Source organism: Saccoglossus kowalevskii, chromosome 1, assembly GCF_978046115.1.
Source record: "Saccoglossus kowalevskii chromosome 1, keSacKowa6.1, whole genome shotgun sequence".
Classification (NCBI taxonomy): domain Eukaryota; kingdom Metazoa; phylum Hemichordata; class Enteropneusta; family Harrimaniidae; genus Saccoglossus; species Saccoglossus kowalevskii.
In genome coordinates, this window is record NC_140641.1 from 111,578 (window position 1) to 130,880 (window position 19,303).

At 37.9% G+C, this 19,303-nt stretch overlaps 1 protein-coding gene across 1 annotated transcript in view; it reads left to right on the forward strand.

Annotated features, from left to right (window-relative positions):
* LOC100368372 (phospholipid scramblase 1-like) overlaps window positions 1–19,303 on the forward strand; it is a 103,153-nt gene that overhangs the window by 33,359 nt on the left and 50,491 nt on the right. The window contains exon 3 of the mRNA XM_085498211.1: window positions 10,369–10,587. Coding sequence (XP_085354337.1) covers window positions 10,369–10,587 — 219 coding nt within the window. The remainder of the gene's footprint in view (window positions 1–10,368; window positions 10,588–19,303) is intronic.

The following is a 19,303-nucleotide window of genomic DNA, read 5'->3' on the forward strand; positions in this document are numbered from 1 at the left end:
GTCAGGTGTCAGAAATACTAAATACTTGTGATTCGATGTTCCAATAGTGAATTATTTTATTCAAAATTGAACTGTAATATAAACCATACATGTACAATAACATACCATACCATGTGTAATGTTAAATTTTACTATAATATAATATAATAAACTCTGGGAGCGCACTTACCATGAACAAATGTCCAACAGTGAACTGCTAGTAAATAAGTGTTAACCCTCACACTTGCCAAATGATCAGTGAAGTCAATTGATCACTCATTGGATTTAAGGTAGTTTAAGGTATTAAAGTAGTGCGAGGGAAAAAATTAGTAAAAGTTCAAATGTAATAAGGACTTTCCTTGCTCGTTATTATACATGCTGCTATGGCAATGTATATGTTTTCAGAAAGCTGAGATATAGATGTATCTATATATTCTTATAGATAGTTCTGTAAGTTTTGTTATTTTGTGATTTTATCAAATTTAATGAACTGACTGTCGTTTTTTTCTATAATCATTAAATTAAAGTCTGTAACATTTCTTGGAGATGGACTAGCCGATTTCATTCAAACTTTGTATCATGATCATGCATATTGGGTTACAGGTGCACATCAATTTGTATTTGAGATTCAATCAAAAATGGCTGACAGGCAGCCATTTTGTTTCTATTCATGACTGAGTTTGTTGAAAGTGTGAACACAAGTACTAGACTCACAGATAACACTGTAAATTTTGTTATTTTGCAATTCAATCAGTGTTGACAAATTAATTCCATTGTGTATAATGCACCCTGAATGTGATGTACACTAAATGCCAATTTAATTTCCTTAGAATGTTCTTTGATGCATTCCAATCACCATAGTATTTATTGTTAAACTTTGCTATAACATCTCATTTGTTGTGCTCGTTGTTCTGCACAACATACAAACTTGCACATGTATCTGGCACATGTGTGGTTCTTTGACCATCACCACCACCCTCTCAAACTAGCTATGCCAGTTTTACAGCTAAAAATTAATTTAATAAATGTTAAAGTTGGATGCTCTGCTTCATTGTCAGTCTGAATTTGTATGAGAATTTGTATTTATGGTCTACCTTGAGTCACTTGATTACATCCCATATGTGCTCACTAAAGTGTAAATTACATGCTGATACTATGGCATTCAATCTTGTTAAGCTTCACATTTGAGCAACAGGTTATTCATCTGCACACCTGTCACTGGCCGAAAAATGCTTTCGTTGTTGGGCTCAATTAATAATAAGTACATTTGCAAGTCCTGTTCCTAATAAGCTTTTATTAGAAATGTTTTACACAGTTGAAACTCAAGGCTTCCCTTTTGTGAGTTTCTAAAACTTTATTCACCTGTCCACAAAAAGTTTGATATTTAACTGCCTAATATCTTTCTGGGACATGTTGGAATTTCAATCTATGATTGTACTTGCACAGTCTACTTGACGCATGTATACAACTTTAGAAGGCAGTTCACTGCATACACACTTGCAGCAACAAGATACAAGTTAGTTGGTGTAAAAAGTGATATTTTTGACTTCTTGTTAAAAACTGCAAGTCCGATTGCTTTGATATTACATATCTATAGGTACTACATGTGGACCTCTTTCAGATTTGTTCAATTCATTACGTTCAATTACCCACCATAGACTCCGGTCAGTCAAAATGACTATTTTGAACTGTAGGCATTAATTAATCAGCGATTCTGCCAATGACGAAGAGATAGAATCTAAGTCAGGGGAAGCCCCATGACCCCAAGATTCTTTTCCATTACGTCATGAACCACGTGACCGAGGCCATATGGCAGCGCCATTACGGCTGGGTAATCACTCTTAGACTAATTTTTTCCCACCTCGAATGGAGATTAAATCTAGCGAGCTCTGCCTGGATCGCTTGCTTTTTTCTTGTCTGATTTCTAGCTTAGATTATTGCCGCTGGGCGGCATGCAACATTGTAGCTGGTAGGATAGTTTTTCTTGTCATTTTTACTCTCGTGTCATTTTCCCCTTTGTGTGTAGCATTTTTCACAACAAAGAAATAAAACCCGGGCGTTGTAGCTTAATCACTTGTTAATTGCGTTTGCCTTTTACTACTGTAATTCGCTTCCCTCATGCATGTTGTCTTCATTTTATGCTTGATCTACGCATTTCGAAATGAATAGATGTAATGACAGCACTATGACTCGCTGTGGTTTTTTTGGTCTTCTCGTTTTAGAGTGCAGTGGTTATATTCAAAATTTACCAGCATAGAACCTGCATCCGATATGCTTTTTGCCATGGCTGCGTGTGAGGTTCGAGGTCTTCGCCTTGAAGGCGTGTGTTTTTCACTGGTGTTCTGAGGCCTCAGATTTTTTTCAGAGCCATCAAAATCGCTGAGACTGACTGCGTCGCTCGTATTTTCACAGCAAGGTCACGCGTCCAGTAAAAATCGGTTAAAGTGAGTTGTGTGTTTGGCATGAGTGGAAAGTCCTCACGCTCGGCTACCTGTGCTTTGCGTTCCGGGACGTCGAGTAGGAGGCCCGACAGTGAGGGTACCAATATTTTTTCAGTCTCCCCCGCTGATCGGAGGGCATCCTCACAGTCTATGTTTGCAGACGGTAGGTTACCCGATTTTATCAACTACAGCGAGGCTGTGCCCCTGGAGGTTTTTCCTCCTATGTGGCCCGTTGCGGGTCCCTTTGTGTCCCCCCAGTGGGCAAGCATGAAGAAACACAAAAGCAACGTTTGCATTCAAACATGGGGAACCCCCCATTCCCAGCCACTGCTCTCCCACTAATTTGGGTGAGGCCAAAGCTCAGGCTAATTGTACCGGGTCTCTTCTAGAGCCTCGGGCACTGAATGCCTACGGGGTGCTGGCAGCCTAGCCTCCGATCTCAATGTACATTATTCCATTTCAATGAAACTTATTACAAATATGCTCTAGGACAATGTAAAAACCTAATTAGTTTGGAGTAAAAATCTGTTCATATTAATTCCCTAATAAGCAAATAATTCATAATTTTTTGGTTCTAATCACATTTCAATTAAACTTGGAAACATAGATTTTCTGTTACATTGCGCAGACCTCATTAGTTTTACACTCAAATCTGTTCATATTAATTTTCTGATTTGCATAATTAGTTTTCAGCTAAGTAATTTCGAATTATATTTAATGTGTCTCCAATACTCTCAGCACATGGGAGTTCTTTCTAAGCTTTCTTCGATTAATCTTGATTGCGCAAAATATTTTACAACTGCGTCTGTCTGTACGCATTGGTTTCAGCTGTGTTGTTGTATTGAAAACAGCTGGGCTAAATCATGATGTCACATATCCAGACTAGTTCCTTGTTGCTGACTTGCAACAATGTATTTCAAGCAAGTCAGTTGCAACAAATAGCAACATTGTTTTGGTTCCTTGTCAATCAAATTGCTTGGCCAGAACTGTTGTCATATGTATCAGTGTACAATGTTGTTCAATTATCATTGAATAGCGACTAATTGCTTATTTCTTGAAATGACAGCCAATAATATTTAACAATTAAAAATATAATTATTTGTTTTCTATCATTTCATTACTTATGTGGTGTAAACTGTTATTCCGTTACTCATTTTGAGTCTGGCAATGTCTAAACGTCAAAATATTGCGAGTTATTTTAACCCAATCACCATCGGCAGCAAGGAAAAGAGGAACTTCGATGCAACCAAATGCCGAGACGGCAGGTGTTTCTTACGTGCATGTGAAAATGCATCACAAATTTCGCCAAGAATGGATGCGTAAGTTCAATTGGTTATATCACAAACCCGAAGTTACAGCTCCAAAAAGTGAACCTGTAAAAGTGCTGGCAAGTCAAATTCATTCATAAAAGATTGCAGTGACTTGCAACGTTCGGCATTAGTTCGCCAATTGGCCACCAGCGACCATAGGGAGTCTTGCAATGTCAGCAGACATTGATGGGCAAATATCTGTGATGTGTACAGTCTATTTCATGGCAAAAGAAGACATCGCCGACACCAAGCTGGGCAGTTTGTTAGAACTTCAGAAACTAAATGGCAGTGATCCATTGAGAAAATGTAATCCTTATGTTCATTCAGTTTTGATCCACGAAATGCAAAAAGCGTTGTCAGATACGATATGCGGGAAGATCAAAGAAGAAATCAGGCGAAGCCCTTACATCAGCCTTCTTACAGATGAAACTGTACATATCACTATTGATAAGAAACTGATAGTTTATTTGCGTATCATGACAAGCGGTGACCGAAAGTCAATTTTTCATAGCAATGTTACTATTCACAGCGGGAATGCCAAAACAGTGATGAATGCGTTGATTGACATACTCAAGTTACCGGTTGCAAGTGATATTGAAATTGATTTAGTCATGGGCTTTGGATCTGACGGCGCCAGTGTTATGCCTGGGCGTTTAAATGATGTTGCAGCCTGATTAAAACGTCTCAACCCTTTTCTGACATCGGTTCACTGCGTTGCTCACAGAGTTGCTCAAACGACCAGCTATGCAACAAAGCAAAATAAAGGTGTTGTCAACATCAGTGAATATTGTAAAGATGTAAACACTATCTACAACTTTTACCACTTCTCTGCTGCCCGTATGAATCGTTCAATTGAATGAAGCACTGGATAACAACGATTTCTGGTCACTCAAAGAGCCGTGTTCGGTGAGATGGCTATCGTTATCCCAAGCAGTGACAGCGATCAACAATAGTTGGGCTGTGCTCGCAGCTGAGTTGGAGGAGGAATCAAGGTCTGAAAAGAATATTGCAGCTGCGAAGGGATTGTTGCTACGCGTGTCGTCCTTATTTCAACGTGACACTATCGATTTGTCCACAATTGCTCCCATGGTTTTGTCTACCATACAGAGTTTACAGCAGCTATTGGAAACTTTGTATTCCGGTGTACATGAAGCACAGTTCATAGATACGTTTGACAGGCAAACACGCACTTACCATGGAGTTCAACTGAAGCATGCAGCCGAAGTCAACATCGATGCGTTCATTAACGGCACTCGACGTGAATTCGTGGAGGCACTGATTCACAACTTGCAACGTAGTTTCGAGAGTGATCAGATAACTGTTCTAATGTCCTGCTCAATCCAAGGAAATTGCCACAAGACAGCGAACGAGCTAGCGAACTTCAGAATACCGGAAATGGAAGCACTTGGTGATCATTTTGGGCGTGACATGGGTGACGATGGTGAAATCCACAAAGCCATAATTAATTTTGAAGAGCTCCGTATCGAATACCAGCAATTCAAAATTATGATGCCTCCCCCAAGGTTAGGGAGCGCATCTATTGGACGAACAAGCCCCCGCATTAGTTTTGGGACTACCATATCAACCGGCTCAAACTGAAAGCAGTGCACTTCGCACTACCACGGTTTCTACCCGTAGTTCGAGACCACAGAGTCCTTCTCCACACAGGCAATGCAGTGGTGGTCTCCTTCAATAAGGCGGGGGGGGGGGGGGGGGGGGCGCGTTCCTCATCGTTGTCAGTCCTAGTGGAGCAAATCCTCCTTTGGTGCCTGGAATACAATGTGGAGCTAACCGCACACCACCTTCCAGGGCGGCTCCGTCTCCAGAACACGAAGTGGCTGATACCCCAGTGGGTAGCCTCCAGGCAGTTTTGGCTGTGGGGCGGCCCAATGTTAGACCGGTTTGCCGCACCCCAGAATGCCAAGCTCCCGACGTACATAACACTCCTGCCAACTCCAGGAGCCTGGGCCTGGGTCGCTTTGCTAACCCCCTGGACCCACATAGTTGTGTACGGCTTTCCTCCCTTCCCGCTAGTTCACCGGGCACCGGAGAAAACTTTGACAGGTGCACACCTGCATATTATCATTGGTCGCACCCAATTGGTCAAGCAAGGCCTAGTTTCCACTTTTGTCGGAAATGCTAGTCGAAACACCAGTAGTGCTTCCAGACGGCGCACTACCAAGGAGCCCAGCAGGTATCACACGCATTGAGGCTCTCAGTAGACCCGCACATACGAAAGCTTTATCTGACCAGGGATTCCACCAATGCAGCCTACATTTCTAGGTTGCGAGCCTACACTTGATTGGTGTAGCGGAAGTGATCCATACCATCCCTCTATTGGTCAGGTAGCAGGCTCCTTCGTCCACCTATTTGACGAAGTGGGTTTGTCCTACGCAGCGATCGTTGGCTACAGGTTGAGAACGTGCAGGAACAACACTAGCTGATTGTCCTTAGGAGACTATTTGTTATTAGGAGAATATTTATTGCTTTCCAGACGCCAAGACCCATACAAGGGAACTGCCCAACTGGAACTTGTGGGTTGTGTTGTCCACTCTAAGCCGACTGCTTTTTGAGTCTCTTCGATCAGCACCACACAATTTTTTGACGTGGAAAATAGTCTTCCTACTGGCCCTCACATCAGGTAGGCGTCGGCCAGAGTTGGGGGCATTGTCCCTTTCGGATACCGCCGTTATGAACAATCAAGTTGTGCTAAAGACACGAATCGGGTTTCTCGCCAAGAACCGAATCCCAGGACACAATCCTCACCCAATCGTCATCCTTCGGCTGTCAAATTTTGTCGGCCCGAAAGGTCAGGAGAAATTGTTTCTCTGTCCGGTTCGAGCACAGAGTTGCCAACAAACCATACTAAGGATTCGGGACGGGGCACCATGCACATGTCTTTGTGTTATGGCCTCCCCAACTTCCATAACCAGGTGGTTTACTGCGACTGTATTAGAGGTCAATAATACTTTAACTTCCTCGACACAGAGCTTGCAGAGACACCAAGTACGAGCGCATGAGGTCTGTGCGATTGCTAACTCACTCGAGCACACACCGAGGGCAGGCTTTTGGAGAATGCAGAATGTCTTTACCAACGTCTGTTTCATCCCGCACTGGGAAAAGACTTTCATCATTTTTCTATTTGCTCAGAAAACCCGCCACCTATCGGCGTCTGCCTACAGTTCAATATAGTCATTTTGACTGACCAGAGTCTATGGTGGGTAATTGAACGTGGTGAATTTAAGCAGAGGATTCTCCGAACCGCCTATTCATAGTTCATAGTTCATAGTTCATACCCACCACAGACTCCGAGTCCCCCCCCCCCCAATCACCCCACTCTTTCCGTAGCATTGTGAATAGGCGGGTTCGGAGAACCCTCTGCCTAATTTCGTGATGATATCTTTAATTCTCTAATTTTGGTGAATATTTTTGCAATTTTTGGTAAAAAGTGATATTTTCGACTTCTTGTTAAAAACGGCAAGTCCGATTGCTTTGATAATACATACTGTAAAGGGATTAATTATTCACTGGGTTTTAATTTTGCTTATTTCGCTGACTGGAAAATGCGCTAAATTAAAACCCAGCGAATATGTAAAATTTAGCATAGAACACATTATCTAAATGATAAAACCGTGAATTTAAAACCCACCGAATATGCCTGAAATGGTAAATCAGCGAAATTTAAACCCAGTGAAAATTAGTCATTTTACAGTATATAGGTACTACATGTGGACCTCTCTCAGATTTGTTCATTTTGTAATGATATCTTTAATTCTCTAATTTTGGTGAATATGTTTGTAATTTTTGAAAAAAAGTGATATTTTCAACTTCTTGTTAAAAACCGCAAGTGCAATTGCTTTGATATTACATATATAGGTACTACATGTGAACCTCTTTCAGATTTGTTCATTTCGTGATGATATCTTTAATTCTCTAATTTTGGTGAATATTTTTGCAATTTTTTGGTAAAAAGTGATATTTTCGATTTCTTGTTAAAAACGGCAAGTCCGATTTTTTTTAATAATACATATATAGGTACTACATACATGTAGACCTCTATTAGATTTGTTTATTTCGTGATGATATCTTTAATTCTCTAATTTTGATGAATATTTTTGTCATTTTTGTTAAAAAGCGATATTTTCGACTTCTTGTTAAAAACCGCTGGTCCAATTGCTTTGATATTACATATATAGGTACTACATGTGGACCTCTCTCAGATTTGTTCATTTTGTAATGATATCTTTAATTCTCTAATTTTGGTGAATATTTTTGTCATTTTTGGTAAAAAGTGATATTTTCGACTTCTTATTAAAAACCGCAAGTCCAATTGCTTTGATATTACATATCACTGGGGGAGTTGCATGACACGATTGGTTGAAATAATCATCTTATTTGCATAAATTAATATTCATGAGCAATCAAAAACTCGTCTTTTCAGTAAAATTGTGCCAAAAAGCTTTCCGATAGCATACATGTTAGTTCTAAATTGACTGATTCTATCGTTACGAGCTGAAAAAAATAATCCGAAAAATGATATAAAGTTATTTTTTGAGACACGTTTTCAATCGGATTCCAGCTAACTGTTGAAAGTAAGCACAGGTTTTCTCTTTAACAATGATCATAGCAAGTTACAAAATTAATGGAGAATGCAGAAGCACATTTATATTTCACTCTAGTACTATTGCTCAAAATTGCTCAAAATGTTTTTGGTGACTTTTATCAGAGACAAGTTATCTAATTAGTATGCATTTCGCGAAACCACAGTGTGTGTGCATGCGCAGTTTGAAATGGAACAGTTTTGAACGCAATAAAATCATGCGAAGAATTTGGGCTCCAGCAAGAAATTGTGGCGTCAAACTGGTTGTCGGTTGAATTGTTTTGCAATAGACATAATTTTGGAGCCTGTATTTGTATATGAAATGTTTCTAAGTTTTGTTGAGGATTATTCTGTAACGAAATTGCTGAAATTATTTCATCTGTTCGTAAACGGGACGTTGTTGCTTTGACAGTGGGCTACGGACGAGTGACGTCGAAACGTTCCAATCAGATCAGATGGCGCCCTCTTGTGCCAATCCCCCCCTGTTACATATATACATGTGGACCTCTCTCAGATTTGTTCATTTTGTAATGATATCTTTAGTTCTCTAATTTTGGTGAATATTTTTGTCATTTTTGGTAAAAAGTGATATTTTCGACTTCTTGTTAAAAACCACTGGTCCAATTGCTTTGATATTACATATATAGGTACTACATGTGGACCTCTCTCAGATTTATTTATTTTGTAATGATATCTTTAATTCTATAATTTTGGTAAATATTTTGGCAAATTTTGGTAAAAAGTGATATTTTTGACTTCTTGTTAAAAACAGCACGTCTGATTGCTTTGATAATACATATATAAGTACTACATGTGGACCTCTCTCAGATTTGTTCATTTCGTGATGATATCTTTAATTCTCTAATTTTGATGAATATTTTTGTAATTTTTGGTAAAAAGTGATATTTTTGACTTTTTGTTAAAAACAGCACGTCTGATTGCTTTGATAATACATATATAAGTACTACATGTGGACCTCTCTCAGATTTGTTCATTTCGTGATGATATCTTTAATTCTCTAATTTTGATGAATATTTTTGTAATTTTTGGTAAAAAGTGATATTTTTGACTTTTTGTTAAAAACCACAAGTCTGATTTGCTTTAATACTATATACATATTGTTCATTTTCTAATGTGCATTGCTAACAGCGGAGCTATCTCAGCCGACAGGCTGCTTGTATTTTTCAGAATCACTTGTAGCGATTCACAATTAAGGGAATTGGAGATTATTTATGGCAATAGTGATGTATTCTGTTGTTGCAGAAGAGATTTGGTTCACTGGGTAAAAAATGTAATGGGCAACCAAATGGCAGCATTATACTGAATTCAAACAAATATGTGAGCTTTATGAGAAATGTATGTTAAAACATAGACCTAGAGAACTCCAAAGGGTTATGGTAAAATGATAAGTTTTAACCACATTCAGCAAACCTACTGACTGAAAATTGGATCAGACCATGAAACAATAAAGTTGCAGTGCACATTTTATCTCTTAATATATTATATGTTTAGCAATAGAACCCTAAATGGTGATGCCTAAACTGTAATAGACGTTTTTAGTGATTGTTTTCCCATTGCCTAAATATAGTGCATAACACAATTCAACAAACATGAACTGTAATTTATACAGTGCCCCCCACATCAAGGTTGTATAAAAAATCTATGTCTTTAATTTAAAGTCACATGGACATTTAAATCCTAGACTGGACTGATTAGGTCAAATGTGGTAGACCATAGTCAACTTTTCGCATGGGGAATTATTATATTATTATGGCCCTAAAAAAAGGATGTTCTCTCTACTGTGAAATTCAAGCCCTGCAATATTGTGCACAACCTACAAACATTTCCACGCAAAATGTTTCAGCTCGGTGGCAGTCACCGTGCTGAAAAACCATAGCCTACTACATGTACAGATTGAGATGCAAGAAAACAGGTTAAGCTACTAAAACACTTTTAAATGGGGTAAAAATCACAAGTCAGGCAAAATTTCATGACAAATAACACTGTGTTTATAATTTGTTTGTAATTGTATTTGCAGGACAGGCTTATGGGCAGCCACCACCACAGGGTTATACACAGCCAGGACAGCAAGTATCTGGTCAACCTGGAATGCCACCACCTGTCCCAGGGGCACCTCCTATGGGTGGTCCACAATGGATGCAAGCACCACAGGCCCCAGCTAACTGCCCCCCAGGATTGGAATATCTATCTATGATTGATCAACTTCTTATTCACCAGCAGGTTGAACTTTTGGAAGGTAAACTTAAATAATTTAAACCTATAACATGAATGGTCTTTCTGCTACAAGAAGTATACATACTGAAACACAATTTAGCATAGCTTATTTTGTCTAATAGGTCTTGAGTAGAAGTTGATTGAATGATCCAATTATGATGCATTGTGGGTATTTTTTAACTCCACTGTCAACTTTGTCGAGTGGAGTTTCTCATACATGTATGAATAATTGTCCATGGTCCACATCAACTTTTTACTTTTTCAACATCTTCTTGAAAATTACAAGCCTGATTGCTTTGATACTGGAGTACCTTGAGCAGACCACTCGTAGATAAGTTCATTTCGTGATATCTTCAATTCTCTAGTTTTGATAAATATTTTGGTTATTTTTGGTAAAAAGTGATATTTAGCTCCGCTGTCGACTTTGTCGAGCGGAGCTTATCATATGAGTGATTGTCCGTCGTTGTCGTCCGTCGTCGTCCGTGTCAATGTTTTACTTTTTCAACTTCTTCTTGAAAACTACAAGCCTGAATGCTTTGATACTTGGTGTATATGTACCTTGGGTAGACCTCTCTTAGGTTTGTTCATTTCATGTTGATATCTTCAATTCTCTAATTTTGGTGAATATTTTTGTCATTTTTGGTAAAAAGTGATATTTTCGACTTCTTGTTAAAAAGCGCAAGACAATTACTTTTATATTACATATATAGGTACTACATGTGGACCTCTCTCAGATTTGTTCATTTTGTAATGATATCTTTAATTTTCTAATTTTGGTGAACATTTTTGTCATTTTTTGGTAAAAAGTGATATTTTCGACTTCTTGTTAAAAACCACAATCATTTATGGTGAAAAATGATATTTTTGAATTCTTGTTGAAAACAGCAAGTCCCATTGCTTTGATACTATACATATTGTTCATTTTCTAATGATATCTTCTGTTCTTTAATTGAAATATGCATTGCTAACAGCGGAGCTATCTCAGCCGAGAGGCTGCTTGTTACTATTCTGACGTGTTCTGGATTGTTACATGGAGCTAAAAATTAGCTCCATGGCTGTATATAACAGTTAGACACTGACAAGTTAGTGGGTTGGTACTAGTAAACAGCCTGGGACATAGTCAATATAGGAGTCTGAATCAGTTAGGCCCTGAAAATAGCGTCAACGCACAGTATTCCATTAATGAACGAAGTTCACATAACAATCTTATGCCTACAAATCATCCCATAATTATTGACAAGTTGTTACTAGCTTAAACTAAAACAAGCTGGTAGACTGGTTGGCGATCGACTCCGCTAAAAAAAACAAGCAACATGTTTTCGGCTGTTGACACGGTAGGCACCGGGCACCGTATATGAAGTTCGCCAAAAAAACACTTAGTCTTTAGAAGTCACTTTATTTTATTGCTAGGACGTATTCTGCTGTTAAATTTGTTATTTTCAACCGTTTTGCAATAGTATTTTCCAGATTGAAGGCAGCATTTACAGTTCATTCAAAGTTCAAAGTTGCTTTGGGATTACGTTGATCATGGAGCTAAAATTAGCTCCATGCGTTGATACAGCGTAACAATGTCGGCGCCGGTGATCTCTTACCGGTGTGCAGGCAACGTAGCCAAAATAAAAAGCATGACCATTTAAACACTGCTATTACAAGACTCGTAAAAGGTAATAAATTTGGGGCGAAAGTATTCCAATTAGTGGCGGTACGACCTGCCTGTCAATTATGAACAAAATCAGCCAAGCCAAAAAAATCACAGAAGAGTTAAAAAGCAATTTTTGGTGAACTGTAACCCCAACTTTGGGGTCAAATTTCTCGATAATGAAAAAAGATACCAAAAATTCAAATAGTAATAGTAGCCCACACTCAAGCTTAGTAGAATGAGCTATGTCTGAGGTGTTTTATTCGCTTGAAATGGGAAAACTGTGATGCCTTGTGACGTCATGATAACTTATTCAAGATGGCGGCAAACGCAGGGATTTCGCTGTAGTTTTCCGCGGTTTTCGTCGTGAAATCGACCAATTTCAGACCATCGTTCTCAGAATAATTGGTAAAATAGTTTCGGGACCCATCGACAGTAGAAAGGTAGAAACTTGGGGCGAAAATAATAAAAAAAAAAAGGCTGTTTACCGCCCGACCTGAATTCAGTTCGGTAAATTATGGTAACTCGCATAGGATGGAACTGTAGCTCCCTGGTTTCGCGTTAACACCACAACGAACAAAATAACCGACAGCGAAACCAAGTGAGCTACAGAACTGCAGCTAGCTAGGATGATATTCCCAGAAAAGTGCTAGTTGTTAAAGAAACATAAAACTTTAATTCTCAACAAGGATGAAAGGACCAGTTACTGGGACAAAGCTCTACGCCCCGCGAAACCCTACAGATACGAAACCCAATTACCGCGAAAGCCACTCACCGCGAAGCTACTAGTGGCTTTATAAAATATTTTGTAGCAGCTTGTGAATCCATAACTGGGGCCAGCCATGTTGCAATGTCACGCCGAAGGCTGCTAACTTTTGTTACCATCTTTCATCACCGCTATTGCATTTCTGTCATGAAAACTATTCTTCTGTCGTTGGATAAAAAAAAATTTCCCATTTCAAGTCCATATAATGAGACATTCCAACCGCCGGAACTTGCTGAATGATAACTTTCACTGTGTCTGATAAGCGTTGAGTCTGATAAGAAAGCAATGTCATGATTTGACCTTTATGATGAAATACTAGTAGTGATGTCATTCTTAGCCAATCAGTAAAGCAGATGCATAAAGGTCAAAGATGATTGCTAGACTGTGCCATCATGTGCCATCGTAGCAGAGCAACCCCATTTTTCGTGTCTCTTTATTATGATTAGACATGAATGAAAAGTGCCAAGCTGAGAGACTGCGAAATCCGTGGATTAAAAGTGCTAAGTCCAAATTGTGTGGGACGATATCGAGGAACTTCAGGAATAAGTTGTAGGGATTTGGTTCGACAGCTCCAGTGACTTGGACTTTGAGGGTTTTGAGTTTGACGAAGATGGCAATGAACGTACAAATAAAGATCTGAGAAGTTTTTTCAAACAGCTATAAATTTTTATAATTTTTACTGTGTGAATTTGTAAATTATTATTGTTCTTATATGACGGTTGATTTGTAATTTGTTGACCGGAAATCATTTTACGCACTTTAACCCCTGACATTTTAATTCATTTTCAGTTCACGCGTATTGGGCGTGATTGTCGGCGGGAAAATCCTGATTCAAATGATTTCTCACTGTAGATTTTTATTATTTCTGGTTTATTTTTCACATTATAAGCAATACATTATTTTTGTTACCTTGCCCGTACCATCAAAGATGGAAGGGAAAGGTATATTAAGGGAAAAATTTTGTCCGGCGTTGTCATTGTTAGTCCCCGTTCGGACGTAGTCCGAAAACGGGGACTTATGTTTTGCCCTGTGTGTGCGTCCGTCCGTCCGTCCGTGATCACCTGTATCTCGAACATGCATGGACCGATTAAGTTCAAACTTCACTCATACATCACACATTATATGGGACATATGCACATGCATTTTTTTCATGATCCGATTAACGATAGCCGAATAGCGGCCATTTTAAGGCCGAAAATGCATCAAAATCACACATTTTCACCATTCCGGACCCGGATCTCAGTTATGCATGGACGGATTTCGTTCAAATTTGGTACATACATTAAACATAATAGGACCTTGATGCACGTCATTTTTTTTTTTGATCGGGTTTGAAATGGCCGACTGGCGGCCATTTTGTTTTAAAAAATTCAGTTCTGGATCCGTATCTGAGACATGCTTGGATTGATCGAGTTCAAACTTCACACACACAAGGTACATCATGTCACAAGTAAGTATGTGCATTTGTTTCATGAACTCATTAACGATAGCCAAATGGCGGCCGCTTTAAGGCCGAAAATGCATTGAAATCGCACATTTTCACCATTCCGGACCCGGATCTCAGTTATGCATGGACGGATTTCAGTCAAATTTGGTACATACATTAAACATAATAGGACCTTGATGCACGTTATTTTTTTTTTCGGATCAAGTTTGAAATGGCCGACTGGCGGCCATTTTGTTTTAAAGAATTCAGTTCTGGATCCGTATCCGAGACATGTCTGGATTGATCAAGTTCAAACTTCACACACACAAGGTACATCATGTCACAAATATGTATGTGCATTTGTTTCATGATTTCATTAACGATAGCCAAATGGCGGCCTCTTTAAGGCCGAAAATGCATTGAAATCGCACATTTTCACCATTCCGGACCCGGATCTCAGTTATGCATGGACGGATTTCAGTCAAATTTGGTACATACATTAAACATAATAGGACCTTGATGCACGTTATTTTTTTTTTCGGATCAAGTTTGAAATGGCCGACTGGCGGCCATTTTGTTTTAAAGAATTCAGTTCTGGATTCGTATCCGAGACATGTCTGGATTGATCAAGTTCAAACTTCACACACACATGGTACATCATGTGACAAATAGATATGTGCATTTGTTTCATGATCCGCTTAACAATAGCTGAATGATGGCCATTTTAAGGCTGAAAATGCATCAAAATCACGTATTTTCACAATTCCGGAACCTGATCTCAGTCATGCATGGATGGATTTTGTTCAGATTTAGAACAATGTGTTGTACATATGCAGGTGCATTTCGGTCATGATCTGCTTTGAATGTATATGTCACTCAAATATGAACGGAACGGGGACGTGTCATTGACAATGACTTGTTGTTGTTGTTGTTATTGTTGTCGTTGTCGTTGTCGTCGTCGTTAATAATTGTTATTGTGTGCATAATAACTTTACTAATTCTATTCCAAACTTTATCAAACTTGGTCACCTTATTCATCAGTATAAAGTCTTCCCTGAGTTTGAACAACAGATGTTCTGTATGAAAATATCATGCAAAAATTGAGAAAATCTGATAAAATATTTTGACTGTTTCTACTTGACTGATCACTGATCACTGGTGATACACATCAAAGGTCACTGATCTCAGTGGAAATATGCATTGTTGTATGTGTTCAATGAAGCATATGATTTATCTTGTAATAATATCCTTGGTAATGTATCTCAGAATCCCATACTGGGTTTCCAAACCAACTCATGGAGAGATTGCACAGTCTGATACACATTTGCAAACCTACCAATAAAATCTTTACAGAAAACAAGATGTCAGAAAATCAATATAAGCACTCCTATGAACTGGGTGCCTAACTTTGATCAAGATCTGAAGCTAATAGAAAATCTGTTTAGTTAAAAGTTATCAAATCAAAAACAATACATAAAAAATACATTAAAAGCAAAACATTTCATCCACATTTTAAAAAGAAAATTATTCTAAAATATATGTATTCTGTATTTGACAAACAGTTCATTCGACAAATGAAAACTCACAGGAATATGTTTCAGCTATTAGAACAGAATGAAAGAGTTTTTTATAATACTAGTTTAAAAACGCACTTCAAAGATTGCAGTGTTTGAAGATGTAGATTCTCAGGAGGCAACAGTACTGTTGACTTCTCCCTCCACTGGACACCAACTATTTAAGTTGATTTGCATACAAAGCAGAGCTTGCAACATGATAGCTATTCATAAAGGGTTTTTTTTTTTTACTTTTCATATAATACAGTAGTCACACAATGAGGCAAGGCAGTTCATATTTGTCTCAGTGAATCATTAATTTTTGACAGACACCTGTACAAAATACTTGGACTAAAGCCAGCTAAATTTTTCTGTTATCTTGCATGTTTTATGAATCTATTCACATCTAAATGCAGCACTTTTTTTTTGCAATGAGACATTTGTTTTTATTCTAAAATATCTGAATTACTTTGAATAAACCTGGAAATTATGTTCCTTAAAATAATTAAACAAATAAGGCACCAATGTTTGTGTAGGATATTTACATCTTTTAAAGACATTCGGTAGACTGATTCCCCACTGTTGGTTCAACCCCAAAACTTGTTTGTATTCAAAATTAATTATGACAATGCATATTTATATTGAAACAAACTATGATAAAGGGAATTATATTATATAACAAAGGGCAAGGTCACCAGAGTTCAACTATGTTATCTTCTAGTGTTGCATATTGTTCATTTACTAGTATTTCCGTTGCATGTTTTCATTTGTCGTTCTATTCCCTGCCGCAGTTCGATCTGCGTGTTGTCAATTTTCGCAAATTTTTTTTTTTTTTTTTGCCAGGGATCTTCTGGCAAACGCCCACCCCTTCTTTTTGGCAATTTTCCATGTTCAGGACCCTGGGCTTATACCCGGATAAATACGGTAGTTAAAATAATAAAAACTTAATATTTCGAAAAACATAATTTTTTTTTTCCAGATCTGAAAATCCTAAGTGGGTCTTTTTCAAGATTTTCATCCAAAATTACCTCTCCCTACTGCACTGACAGAGCAACTGAGCATGCTCAGAATAAATGATTAGCTTAGATTGTAATGCTATTGTCTTTAGTGATGTCATGACCTGATCTGAATCAGTGACAGATGGGTGTAACATTACCAGTCTCAGTGGAAAATGTTGAGGGGTGTCAGGGATATATTTTGATGGGAATTATAGTGGTGATAATGAAACAAACCCAGGTCCTGGTAATATACAAAGACCTGAATTAACAAAGAAGTCAAGTTGTTATTAAAGGTACATCAAGGTTTACTCAGATTTATGAATGCAGTTTCTTGAGCATTTATGAGACATAGTTTGGTTGCACTTGTGTACAGGGGTCAATGAAAGTTTTCAGTTATTAGATTAAGGGAAATCACTTTATGAGGAGTTGCACCTGCATAGAGTACATATTATTTTAATTGTTTGCAGATGTTCCATGTATTCTTTTAACATGAGTATTTTAGGCACGGATCTAGAAGCCGTACCTACACACGAATTGGTGACGTCACAAAATACATGACCTTCAATCGGGGTCGTTTCCTCGGTATATACGAATTGGTATATACAAATTACAATAAAGATACTTAAGATATTGCACATAAGGTAAAACAAATCATGTGACAATATAATGATAATAACGGTAATAAATCCTAGCTTAACAGTTGAACAGAACGATCATATAGTCAGTTGGGTGGCGCCGAGGGTCACGCACTTGTTGCAAAATGGCTGTGTGGTTGAAACTGGGTCATGGCGTGATGGGCGAGGAAGACATCATTAAACACTCTCAAAATCACAATAAAACGGGGAAGTGGTTGCATATTACGGCGTAGCCAACATGGGAAATAAAAAAACGCTCAATACAAACGACATGGGTTCGAATCACACTAGATACACACTCACCAGAACCGAAGCAATCAGAAACGAGCAATCGTTTTGGCTTTTCCGTTCAACTCATCGGAACACTGGAGTAGTTAGAAAAATGAACACCACTTAACGATCAACGTCGTGGCATGGTACACAAGCGTGCCATCAAAATAAAACAAAATTAGCTTGAAAAGACAGTGGGTTCGAGTCCCGCTCAGAGCTACTGTAAAAACGTAAATCAAATAAACTGAAATCTCTCAAACCGTAAACAAGTAAGCAAAGAACGTCGCAAAAAAATAATAAACCTCACAAAACTCCACCATACAAAACTGAATGAATAAATAATAAAATAACTTACGTCGTAAACTGGACGACGAGCAATTTGTTCAACAGTTTCCAGTCACAAGAGATAAACAAGACCCAAGTCAAGGTAAGTTTTGTTAAAGCGTTGATGGCGTTCCCTATATTACGAAAACAATATCTTCTGTGGTGTTGTTATACTGTTATTTATACTGTGTCTGCGGAATTGTTGATTGAGGGTTCGAAGCCAGCAGTTAACATTTTGTTAGAAAGTTTCACAATTAAATCAAATATCCAATGATACCAGTATATTTATTTCATTATTTTAACAATTTGCGATGGTGGAAGTTGGTAAAACACGAGTTCTTACACCTAAATAAGTATCAAATATTTATCCACACATTTATTCTCTCAATTTAACAACTTGTAATGGTGTAAAATTATTAAATGAGAGTTGTCTACACCAAAATAAGTCTCAAATATTTGTCCACACATTTATTCTCTCAATTTAACAACTTGCAATTGTGGGAATTAATCAAACGAGAGCTGTCTACACCAAAATAAGTCTAAAATATTTGTCCGCACACTTATTCTCTCAATTTAACAACTTGTAATTGTGGGAATTAATCAAACGAGAGCTGTCTACACCAAAATAAGTCTAAAATATTTGTCCACACATTTATTCTCTCAATTTAACAACTTGTATTTGTGGGAATTAATCAAACGCGAGTTGTTTACACCAAAATAAGACTCAAATATTAGTCCATACATTTATTCTCTCAATTTAACAACTTGTAATGGTGTAAAATAATTAAACGAGAGCTGTCTACACCAAAATAAGTCTAAAATATTTGTCCGCACACTTATTCTCTCAATTTAACAACTTGTAATGGTGTAAAATAATTAAACGAGAGCTGTCTACACCAAAATAAGTCTAAAATATTTGTCCGTACATTTATTCTCTCAATTTAACAACTTGTAATGGTGTAAAATAATTAAACGAGAGCTGTCTACACCAAAATAAGTCTAAAATATTTGTCCGCACACTTATTCTCTCAATTTAACAACTTGTAATTGTGGGAATTAATCAAACAAGAGCTGTCTACACCAAAATAAGTCTAAAATATTTGTCCGCACACTTATTCTCTCAATTT